This window comes from Cupressus sempervirens, chromosome 1 (genome assembly GCF_028749045.1).
Source record: "Cupressus sempervirens isolate cs-2001-9-10 chromosome 1, ASM2874904v1, whole genome shotgun sequence".
NCBI lineage: Eukaryota > Viridiplantae > Streptophyta > Pinopsida > Cupressales > Cupressaceae > Cupressus > Cupressus sempervirens.
The window spans coordinates 194,652,203-194,664,940 of NC_143118.1; the positions used below are offsets into that span (position 1 = coordinate 194,652,203).

General features: G+C 37.3%; 1 protein-coding gene and 1 long non-coding RNA gene across 2 annotated transcripts; one reads left to right on the forward strand and one right to left on the reverse strand.

Annotated features, from left to right (window-relative positions):
- Positions 1-2,374: 2,374 nt before the first annotated feature.
- LOC149576773 (beta-hexosaminidase 2-like) lies at positions 2,375-7,358 on the forward strand. Its single transcript, XM_089819834.1, has 2 exons — positions 2,375-3,279; positions 6,144-7,358. The coding sequence occupies exons 1-2, from the start codon at positions 2,469-2,471 to the stop codon at positions 7,082-7,084; spliced, it is 1,752 nt and encodes a 583-aa protein (XP_089675960.1). The 5' UTR covers positions 2,375-2,468; the 3' UTR covers positions 7,085-7,358.
- LOC149576774 (uncharacterized) lies at positions 5,640-6,250 on the reverse strand. Its single transcript, XR_016362216.1, has 2 exons — positions 6,122-6,250; positions 5,640-6,022 (listed from the first exon to the last, which is right to left on the reverse strand). It is a non-coding gene; the product is annotated as an uncharacterized LOC149576774 (long non-coding RNA).
- Positions 7,359-12,738: the final 5,380 nt, after the last annotated feature.

The window sequence follows — 12,738 nt, forward strand, 5'->3', positions numbered from 1 at the left end:
ACAAATGGCTTAAAGGGTTGAGATTTGGACTTGAGAATTTATCTCCACTCTCTTACCATTGAGATAATGCGATAGGGTATGCTCATCTTGGCAATTCAGGGAAGTCGATACCCAGTACCTGCAACCTGCATAAAATCCACGCATGTACAAGCAAAATATATACTAAGCTAAACAGACAATGGTAGGAAGTGGTGCATCATGTAGATCCTGACTAATAGGTGACTACGACTCCCTTCCTTAACTACATCAGAAATGCCATACAAAAAAAAAACAAACACGCACACCATACACATGCAAGTATAGGGTAAGTATCCATAAGAAAACACATATGATAATAAATCATCTAACTAATCATTATCCATAACTAAAATCACTAAATAATCATCATGCATACATGAAACATAAAGTACCAAGTAATCTCATCATATAATAAATTGAATCTAAAACAATATCTAATAATCTCAAAATAATGTTACTAATTATCATCATCATAAAACTGTCCTAAAAGAGTTCGGCAACAACAACAAAATGCGAACTAGGACAGGCATTATATTCTGAGATTATAATGACATCTTGATAATCTAAGCTCATTTTTGGCATTCATGGTCTATAAGTGAACTTGAGTATAACAAAGGCCATAGTCCCCAATATAGCCAAGTACAAACATAAAACTAACCTTATTTGTACAAGAGGTTGAGTTGATGTAGTTTTATCGTAGATTTATTTTATTCCTTTCACATCTTTCAAACTTTAGCATTATTAATAATCTGATATCACTATGAGGTTTGGGGCCATAGAAATCATGAATTTAGTTGGCTTGAGTTGATAATGTTTGTGTCTCGACCATCTAACACTTTGGGAAAAAGGCTAGTTCTACATTTAAATGCGACACTCATCCTCTTCAACTTTAGAATTGATGTTGGGGCACTACTTATATGTTTTTAAGACTTCACGATCATCCACTATGTTATATTAAGAATTGAACCATTCAAGCATAGCATATTTTTTTTTTTGCGATTTTGTTAATTATTATAAATTATTAAGAAGTTGATAAGTAGGCAACATTTTCTAGTACAAGTCAAGTTGTGATATTCTTATTAGGATTCAATCGTGTAATTTATGAGTCCAATTCAGTGATCCATACTTCATAAGTTCAAAATGAATGAAACACTTAGTATTCATTATACATAGGTGACATTGGTAGTGGCTATCCAATAACAAATTTGATATTTTACATACTACTTTTTACAAGTTCAAGGAAAAAAAAGGCAAGTGTTTCCTTTGTATGAATTACCAAATTCGTCGTTGCATAGTCATTGCCAATGACACTCACAGAGGTAAAGTATTAGAGTTTCCCAAGAGGCCATCCATCCCACTATTACTCCAACTCAGACACACTCAATAATAGAATTTCGTCCAAGGTTAAGCCCATTTAACTTGCTAAACCATTTACAAAACCTTACGCCGATATTATGACTATCAATATTCCTAATTTTTTTTTGGGAACTCATCAATTAACTAAGTGAAAGATAGATAAAAAATATAAATGATCTAGTAATTTTTTACATATATCTAGATAATTTATAATGGAAAAGATAAAATCACCCTATCGATATGAGCCCACACACTTTGACCTCCTTAAGCTTGGTACAAAATTGACATATCCATTGAACTCATTTATCGACCAGCAAGCAGTACATATCTGAAAAAAGACTTGAAAAAGGTGGATTCAATCACCTTCGTGGGAGATCCGATGAGAGAGCATTGATTTATGTATCTAGTCAAATAAGATCAGTTCCGAGTCTAAGAAGTCGAGAAAATAGCCTAATCATTTCTGGTTTTGCCTGATCATTATGGCTCCACGGCTAATCATCCACTTACCTTGGGGTCCCACGAGGGGCTTGGGCTCTATATTTAAGGAGCTGCAAGTCCCATGATAATATTTTGGGGGGGCTAAAGCTTAATTTGGAATCTTTTCCTATTAATTAGGAGCCCCTACTTTTTAGTTGAGCGAATGAAAAAGGTGGGGGGCTGGAAATAGCCCTTATTGTTTAGGGAAGAAATCTACCACTTGGCAAGAACCTACCTTCATTTTCCTTCCAAATTGAAATCATCCCACCAAAAATTATAAAAAACAACAATTTATATTTTTAATATTTCTTTCAATTTAGGAGCTAATTTTTTAAAGCAGATTTATACGTAATGCCCATAAGACCACTCTCTTTTAAATGTTCCTAAAATAGTTCAGCGGCATCCGCTCTATTTTTAAGCGAGCGGGTGCCCATGGGACCCCAGCCTTACTTACGCCAAAGTTTCGCTTATCCTGTAATCTGGGCGACATAAAAATCGTCGACCTTCAACGTGACGCATTGGAACACCCACGAGAAGTCAAAGTAAATATAGACTTGTCGACAACTCGACACATAGAAAACCCATATAAAATTGTGTTCGATCAATCAATCCAGGAAATGAAGATCTCAAGGGCTCTATATTTGTCGACCCTTCTCTGTGCAGTACTGCGAGTAGCGGAAGGGGCAGACGAGGAAGAACAAGTATATGTATGGCCAAAGCCAGTTTCCGTAAAATGGGGGAAAACCTCGAACCCAATTCCCCTGTCCCCGAGCTTCCGGATCATTAGTCCTCAACACAAAAATCTCAGAAATGCGGTCAATCAATACAGGTGCCTCATTTTCTCTGAGCGCTGGGTTCCAATTCAATCGTCCGCCTACGACATATCAGGGTTTTCTTCGCCGGCGGGGAATCCTCCGTTGGAAAACCTAATCGTACAGGTCCATGATCTGCAGGCCGATTTACAGCATGGGGTGGACGAGTCCTACACTTTGGCGGTCCTGAGCGGCGGGTCGGCCAATCTGACGGCCCAGACGCCATGGGGAGCCATGAGGGGTCTCGAGACCTTCTCGCAGCTCGTGAGGTATTCATATTCTTCTGCTTCGCCCCTCTTTATTCAGCGCCCTGTCACGATTGTGGACCGCCCGCTGTACCCGCACAGAGGGGTTTTGCTGGACACTGGTCGGAACTTTTTCCCAGTCAAGGACATTCTGCGGACTATTAGGGCTATGGGTTTCAATAAGCTCAATGTGTTCCACTGGCACATTACTGATTCGCAGTCGTTTCCGTTGGAGTTAGTGTCCGAGCCGGGCCTGGCAAGGGCAGGAGCATACTCGCCCGCAATGAGATATTCAGGGGAGGATGTGCGTAAAATTGTGGAATATGGGCGGGACCGCGGCGTCCGCGTTGTTCCGGAAATCGACACCCCAGGTAATGCAGCGTTTGTTAAAATATTTGATTTGAATCCATCCAGCCCTGTTCTGGGATCTGAAGACAATAAATTCTGCAGGGCATATTGTCTTTGTTTACTCTTACTCTTATTTTGACCTAATCATCGTAATGGCCTGAGGACGGTTCAAATCCCGCCCAGTCCCCTAGGTGGTACCTCTGCTCAGTGGCAGATAATCTTTAAATAGCCTAGGTTCACATCTCAGCCACTTAATCCTTGCGCAGTTGCTCTCCTGGATGTAGATAACCTTAATGCTATCACATATCCTTCATAAGTTCACTGGCTTTTTCTATTCTGGTGGATTCTGGAGTTTGATTGGAAATGTTGAATTTAAAAAAAAACGGAGTATAAAGATAAAATACAAGCTTTTTCGATAGGGGTATTTCAACAGTAGTCAATTAGAAATATATTACTATTCAACAACTATAATAGAGGGCAAGGCATGACATGGCTTACTCTAGCAGGTTAATGAATGGGAGGAGTGTGATTGGAAATGTTGAATTTAAAGAAGGGAAGGGTATAAAAGATAAAAATACTAATTTATGTAATAATACCAATTGGATAATAATACCAATATCAATTCTAGGTTAGGAAAGACGGTCGAGTGGGTCAAGCATAACATTGGAACTGCTATATAGACTTTCTTTTATTGGAAGTTTGAATCCCTTACATTCTATATATTTGTATTCTTTTTGTTAAAATTTCACACACAATCGAATCCAAGCACAACATTCACTTTGGGTGAAAATCTCTTAATACGAATTTGTTCAAACGACCCTCTATTAGCCTCAGGAGTAGCTTTACTCAATTGTAAATAACCTTGAACAGAAACTCTTGGGATTATGTTCAAAGCTGATATCTTTTCAATAGCATAGCCTGCAGCTTGAAAGTCTTAGTTATATCTAGTCTTAATTATGTAGTAGAGAGCAGATTTGCACAATCCATAGAATGCATAGAATTTCTCTGGATTTGATTGTGTTGTAATTGATGCAAAAATTACAACACAATCAAATCCAGAAAAATTCTATGCACTTAATTAATTAAGTAGTCAATGACTATATGTAGCTAGTAGCTGGATTTAACTTATGTAGCCTGCCATTTGAATGTCTTAGTTCTGAGTCTGGGTTAAGCCGTCCATGGGGTTCGTAACTGTGTTCAGTGTTCAATGGCATAGCCAGCCATCCGAATTTCGTAAAGTTTAAATCCGCGTTAAATAATCCATAGGGGTCAATAAGCCGACTCATTGTTATATTATGCTATTACAAATAGCTCTAAATCCTGTTACTCTACGTAACTTGCCATGCAACTACAAAGTGAGTGTCCACATCTACTCAACCTGTAACTGGCAAGTGATAGGTTCCACTCCTTATTCACTAACCCCACCATGAATGAGGGGATAGCTTCCCCAACTAGCTAACCAGCCCTGCCATATGAAAGACCTACAGCCCATAATGTTCTTTGCTCTGCTTAATGGGACAATGTGCCACCCAAAGGACTAAGTCGAGTCCATTGCGAGACAATGAAACTCACCTTTGAAACCAATAGCAAACTAAGCTAAAAAGATATTTGCAGAAATAGCACTAGCATCTGGAAAGTAAACAAAAACAAATAACCTAAACAAATAGGTATACATTGTATTTTAAACGGAACAGTCCAGAGGAAAAGTGGCGTAAACAAATATATGTTGTTACCATAGCGGCCATTATCTTCTTCTCATCACCAGCCCAAATTAGTGTGTATTTTGTTGTTCTCTGTTTATTTCCTAGAATTTCTTCTGTTCATCCATGGTTACAAAAACAGTCTACAATTTATTCTTATCCGGTATCCCTTGTCCATTCTTCGTTAGAAAACTATTAAACTAATTGGATATTATTTTTTATTAATATCAATTGATAATTTGAGCTTCCCTGATCTACAAATTATTGTGACGCTGTTTGAACGTTCAACACATAAAAGTATTACTTATAATTTTAAGCAATGGAAGCTTCCCTAATGTCCAGAGCATTATTTTACGTATGATCATTTTTCCCTTTCAGATGTTTGAAGGATCGCGAACTTAAAAAAGGGAGTAATTTTTTAATAGTTAAAAGGTGTTTCACTCTAATACTATTTACCCACAAAGCAAACCGGTTCATTTTCAATTTGTTCATCCTTCTTAGTTTGGAATTGTAAATAAAAAATTTCCTAAAAGAAGAGAGTTTTTTAATGCTAAGCAGATAGTTTGGAATTGTAAATAAAAAATCTCTTAAAAGAAGAGAGTTTTTTTAATGCTGTGCAGATAGTTTTGAATTGTAAATAAAAAATTTCCTAAAAGAAGAATTTTTTAATGCTGTGCAGATAGTTTGGAATTGTAAATAAAAAATGTCTTAAAAGAAGAGTTTTTTAATGCTGAACATAAAGTGAAGCATGCACTCCCTTTACATTGTTTTTTCTAACTTTTAAAAAAAATTCTAAAGTCCTCTCCTTCGTAAGAAAGTGCATTTTCGTGGCTGTATAGACGTTGCCGTTTCTTTTAAGTGGAGATAGTTCGGAACTATAAATGTAAAATCTTCTGCACTCTTATGACCTGCTGCCTCTAATTACAAACTAGTGACCGTGAAGCAGATATAAACGTCAAGTCCGCTGTTTACAGATTGAAAATAGGAATATGAAATTATATTATCAATGCCCATTAATAACCAGAATAGATTGAAGGTATTGTGAGCAGTAAATTGAATCAAAAGTCTGCAAGAACAAGAGAAAAAAGTTATATATTAAGATGCAGAACAAATCTAGAACAACATTGAGACAAAATTGTGTTCATTTTCTAGAGAATACTAATACCATTGAATTGATGTCAATACAGGCCACTCGGCATCATGGGCAGGTGCGTACCCAGAGATTGTGACATGTGCGGGCATGTTCTGGTCAGACCCGGGCAGCAACTGGAGCGATCGCCTCGCCTCGGAGCCAGGCGCCGGGCAGCTAAACCCTCTCGAACCCAAAACCTACAAGGTTGTAAAGAACGTTGTGGGAGAAGTGGCAGCCCTCTTCCCTGAAAATTTCTACCATGGGGGCGCAGACGAGGTAGTTCCAGGGTGCTGGAAAACCAACCCAAAGATCCAAAAATATGTAGCCAATGGAGGAACCTTCGAGGAATTGCTGGAGAAATTCGTGTCCACAACACATCCATACATAACAGCCCTAAATAACAAGACCGCAGTGTACTGGGAAGATGTACTTCTGGACGACACAATTAAGGTGAAACCCCAGACTTTGCCCAAAGAGACCACAATTCTTCAGACATGGAACAACGGCCCCAACAATACAAAGCGTATTACGGCGGCCGGATACAGGGCCATTGTTTCTTCCGCGGATTTCTTCTATTTGGATTGCGGGCACGGGGGCTGGGTGGGCAATGATAGCAGCTACGATAAGCTCGTCAGTGACCCTGATGGTGGATCATGGTGCGCGCCCTTCAAGACTTGGCATCGGATCTATGACTATGATATTGCGTATGGACTGAGCAAGGATGAGGCTCGGCTTGTTTTGGGGGGAGAAGTGGCAATGTGGTCTGAACAGGTGGATTTGACAGTTTTGGATGGTCGATTATGGCCGAGAGCTTCTGCAATGGCGGAGTCATTGTGGTCGGGGAACAGGGATTCCAGTGGGATGAAAAGATATGCAGAGGCCATTGACAGATTGAACGAGTGGAGGTATCGAATGGTGGAGAGGGGAATCAATGCAGAGCCCCTTCAACCGCTCTGGTGCCTTCGAAATCCGGGAATGTGTAATCTGAACCAGTAAACCAGAAGGATTTGACTATTGCTTTGTGCCATGATTGGGACAGACAATTGGTGAACTTTGAATAAATGTAATGTGCACCCAATCTTGCAATCTTAAAGCCTTTGAGGGAATCCCATAGGTTCTCTTCTATCAAAAGATTTTAGTACACTTCATTTCTATTAAAAGATTTTCAACAGTGGGCAAATCAAACATAAGGCATTTGGTGTCTTGCTGTAGGCATTCATTTTTTAAAAAGTAAAATAAATATCTAATTAAAATTATTTTTCCATTTAAATTATTAATATTTTTTTGAGCATTTTGTTTAGATATATTTTGGGTGAAAATTTTATACTTGACTTTATATATATAGGATGTTGTAAAAGGTATTACAAATGTATTTCATGATTTTAATTGGATATAATAATATTAAAGAAAGATAGAATTTTTAAGTTTCTTAATTGGAATTGTTAAAAGTATTATAAAAAAAATTATTGGTTAAATTGTAATTGAGGTGTTGAGTTTAAACGTTCATGAGAACTTTCAACTTTAGTTTTTGATTAATTCAAAATAAGTTTTGAAGGGACATGATATCCTTTACAAGAGAATTACATTTGATATGTATTTAATTGTCCAACAACACTAAATAGACCAAAAAATCTACACGACTAATAAAGAGTAGAATATACAAAAAAGGTCCCAACCCAACTCTAGAAAAAAGCCAACAAAAGAGCACTATAAAACCAACAAAAGAAACAATACTATCTTGGGCTCTTAAAGGTCTTGCCAACTTCAGATTCAAGTTGATTCATCCCATGGGCTGCTTCCTTTCAAATCTAAAATGTTTTGAGATAGATTTGTAGTCTTCTTTGTGCTAGCTCTCGTCCTTTTGCTCAGACCCAAAGTTTCCTCAGTGCCTTCCGTTTCTTGGTCCAGATCGACGACCATGTCCTGATGAATTCTTTCCAGCTTGGTCACCAAGGTGACTATTTTTAGTAGAGAACTTGATAACCTTACATGACTGTACTCCATAATTTTGTGCAAGGTTGACTTGTACTTTTCAATCCTCCAATTTGCTTCTCCAAACTCATTGTCAAATCCATCTTTCATCTTCTCAATTGCTTCCGCATTTTTAGATAGACTATTTGTTTTTAATTTCTTTTCATCTTTAGTCCAAAGGGCATAACAGAGGTTGCTTGAGGCTTTCCCTTCACACCATCAAAAGGAGGGGGCTCTGTAGTAACCTGTATTTTATTCCTAGTATCCTCCTTAGTATGTAATTGCTCAAACTTTGAATAAGGGTCTCTCTACTTGAGGTTAAGGCTTTTAATTTCATGAAAAGCCCATTTGATGAGTTTGAAAAAATACGTTGAACTATAATTGGTCGTCTCCAAAATCACAAAGGTAATCTTGTGCTTGGGTTGAAAATCTCAACGGCTCAAATCTATTGACAATTAAGAGCTAACCTCCTTGTCATGAGGGAAGAGAGAGTTCTCAGAGTCAAGATGAGAAATAGGAACATAATGTTCTTGGGAACTATCAAATACCTTAAGGCCAAGACCTTCCCTTTCCCCATTGTCCTTCTTGATAGACTTAACGCCTCCATTTGAAGGAGAGTCCTTTCCTGCAAGTAAATTCTTTGGCACAACTTTAGGGTTTTGGGAAGGGAAGGAGAGACCTCTTCCTCCTCTTCCTCTACACTGTCATCCTTAGAGGATGAGAGAGCCCTAGAAGGGTTCTCAAAGACCCTAGCTTTAGAATGTTCATATTTGAGCAAAATTAACCCTTGATGTAGAATATGGTTATTGTGGGGACTCTCAATGCTAAAAATTAAGATATTCAAATATGAGAGAAAGTAAAAAGGGAAGGTGATCTTGACCTTATATCAAAAGTGTAGAAGTTGTGAAAACCAACTTCACAAATTGCCAAGATCACCTACATGCAAATAACCTGCTGAAGAGAAATCGAAAAAGAAGGAAAAAGCAGAGCTTGGAAAATCTCAACAAGATGAGAGAAAAATTGTATTCCAAGATTGATTGATTGAAAATAGAATTACAAGAGTTCAACCTTAAAGGTGAACGAAAGCCCTAAAGCCTAAAAAAGCTAGGTTGCACAATATAATTAATAAAATATTAATTATATGCACCTTCAAGATAGCTTAAGCAAACTAGAGTAATAGGTAACTTATTTAATTAAATCAAAGTGATTTAATTAATAAGTGCAAACAAATAATTACTCTAACACCCCCCCTTAAGCGAAGCTCAGGAGGTAAGCTAACCTAGCACAGCTATGAAAGCAGAAAAGAGATGGGTCTCGACAACAAGGTTTGATCAGGTACCCAATACAAAAAAATCTCTATGAAGAGGACAAATAGAGAAAACCACATGGGAAAAACCCTACTCCAAAAAGAGATAGCAAAGAATGTTCTAGAAGAAGGAACAAAGACATTAGAAGAGAATCATTGAAGCATGAAGAACCGCAAAACTCTATCAAAATGTTGATTTGTAGAACCTCCATGGAAATAGAAGGCACGAATCGAGCATGTCTATATGGTAGATGATCCATCTCATCGAAATGCATAGGTAGCCAGCCACTGCAATCACCTAGTATGTAGGATCAGGTACTAAATACATAGCTCACACCAACAAACCATCAACCAAAGAAGCATAGAACAACAATATAACCCCCCCTTAATGCAGGTGAGGTGACAGACAGCTGAAAAGGTGGGCCAAAAAATCTCCTACAACGTAGGAACCAAACACATCAAGAGTGAGGTACAGACATTAATAAAGGCACGTATCATTGACACTGCAAGAGGCAAAAGAGAAAGAGGGCCTATAAGCGGAAATCAACTATCCCCCCCCATGGCACTTTATAAAATAGTGCGAGTACAACGAATCACAATGATGAAAAGGATCCCGAAACGCAAGAGTGGCACTTTATCTCAGTGTGTTTGCATAAAGATGCTTACAAATGATATCAACTATGACTAGAAAGGGAAAAAAGATGATACAAAAGATAGTACAACTCAAAATAAAAGATCCTATGCCAAGAAAATGATCCTCGGACCTGAAACAACCAAGATATCCACAATAGAGAAAAAATGTCAAAAATATGATAGAAAGAGCATGGGGTAGAATCTGGAAGAAACTACATCATTGATGAAAAGTAGACAGAACCAGCTTTCCAAAAATACCACGTTTTCAAAAAATAGAGTACAAGAAACGCTCGCTAGAGTCAAAAATAGAACTTCGAACTTTAACTGCAAAAACAAGAAACTAAACTGCATCAAAACCAAACAACTCTTGCAACACTGTCATTGTCTCAAAACTAGCTTTTTGACGCTTCTTTCGGATCGAAAAAAGACCTTTGTATGCTCAAGTTACGGCCAAAAAGGCGCGAGTAGGTCAAAAAAGGACCCTGGAGACCATGCAGGTGTGTTGATGTCAGCATTTCATGGCAAAAAATTTGACGGCCACGAGCCCATCGTAAGCAAAAAAAAAGGTCACGTGGCAGGAGGCTGACGTGTGCTTGTGATGTGGTAGGGTCCATGTGGCAGATGCTCACGTGGCACTCAGTAACTGTGCCAATTGTTCAAAAGACTCCACACAGGCTACTGAGTAGGCGGGTGGAGCTTTGGTCGTAGAGGGGCGAAAAACACCAGCTGAGCGCAAACGGGAGCGGAGAACACAGGAGGCACCACCGACCGGAGTAGAGGAATAGAGAGATGCCGCTGAGAAGGGTGGAGCGTGGGCTGCGGCTAGGGTTGAGCATTGCGTGGGTGGTGCGGCCTATCCCTGGTGGAGCACAAGCGGCCACGCGATGGCTGCTGGGCGGTGCCACGGTGGTGCAGCCCAAAATGTTTTAAAAATTTTTTTTGGATTAAATTGTCCGTATAGTTGTACGGAAGGCCCTGTGACTAATTTTTTTTGCCTCTCAGAGCCTTGTCTCTAAAATCGACAAGTTTTATATGAATCCTGATTGCAAATAGCCTTTCGGATCCAACGACAGCATCTGTTTGGACCCAAAGTGCTATGAAAAATTGCTCTACCTCCCGATTGAAGAAAAAAGCATAAACAAACTAGGGTTTGTGTCTTCGAATCACGGCTTCAAAAATCATTCAACAGAGAAGTAGCAGGGAGGCTTTGATACCATGTAGAAGTTGTGAAAACCAACTTCACAAATTGCCAAGATCACCTGCATGCAAATAACCTACTGAAGAGAAACTGAAAAAGAAGGAAAAAGTAGAGCTTGGAAAATCTCAACAAGATGAGAGAAAAACTATATTCCAAGATTGATTGATTGAAAAAAGAATTACAAGAGTTCAACCTTAAAGGTGAACGGAAGCCCTAAAGCCTAAAAAAGCTAGGTTGCACAATATAATTAATAAAATATTAATTATATGCACCTACAAGATAGCTTAAGCAAACTAGAGTAATAGGCAACTTATTTAATTAAATCAAAGTGATTTAATTAATAAGTGCAAACAAATAATTACTCTAAGAAAAAGTGGTTGATCATCACAAAGTGGTACCTACAAACCCTCATTAATTTGTTGTCAGTCAGAAGAATTTTATAATCGCTTTGAGTTCCCTTCAAATGAGCTTTAAGCATTGTGAAACAAGGTAAAACCACCATTTATTTTAAAAATCATTTAATTTAGAAATTAATATGAAAATATTATATGAAATATAATTATACATTGTCATTAAAATATTAAAATAATCAATAATTTAAGTTTTAAAATTATCTAAAATACAATGTAAAGGAAATTAAATAAAATACTTAAATAAATTCATTTAAAAGTTTAAAAAAATATATACAACAAGAAATATTAAATATTTAAATAAATAAATAAAATGCCATATTAAATTACTATAATTTAATTTTGATCATTCCTAAAACTACATTACTTACAACACTATTCAAATAATAAAATAATATTTGATTTCCCCTAAACAATTCACTAACTTTTTTATTGGTTAAAGGCAAAGAGTGGACCCTATATATTATATTCAAAATATTTTACAAGTTATTCCCATTCAAAGTGCTTGTAGAGGGAAAAGAACGAGGAAGAAAATCTCCAGTGTAGCCCGAGACATTTATGTCCCTATTTCATGCAAATGCATTCACCTCTGTGACTTAAGAAAGGTCTTTGAGAGGGCATACTCTCTCTCACATTAAAATTAGTTTAGAACTATCATTACAAAGTTTTAGAAAATATACAATCACCCCTTAATATTAGGGTCTATGACAAATAATCCTTTCTTGTTACATAATTGAATATCATACAATTGATGTTTCTCTCGCATGGATTTATAGGAGGTTTATAGCCTCTGAATTGCGTTCTTTGAAATGTTGGTGCTTCTTATTTGGAGTCGTTAACTTGTTTGATTATCTTCTTTACGCACATGTTTTACATCAACCCACAATAACCCTAAAAATTCATTTACACTTCAAGCTCACAAAAGGTTAATATCCAAAATTCTATAATCATGGGTTCTTTATCCTAAGTTTAAGAGATTCATTATATGTATTAAGCCCTAATATAATATGATAATATGTAATGATTGCCAATTTCCAAATTTATTTTGGTTTCTTTGGCTTAGTGTTTTAGGCTATAAATTTGAAATGCCTTATTAAGATATTTATTAGTGATTTTAGATTATGACTATAGG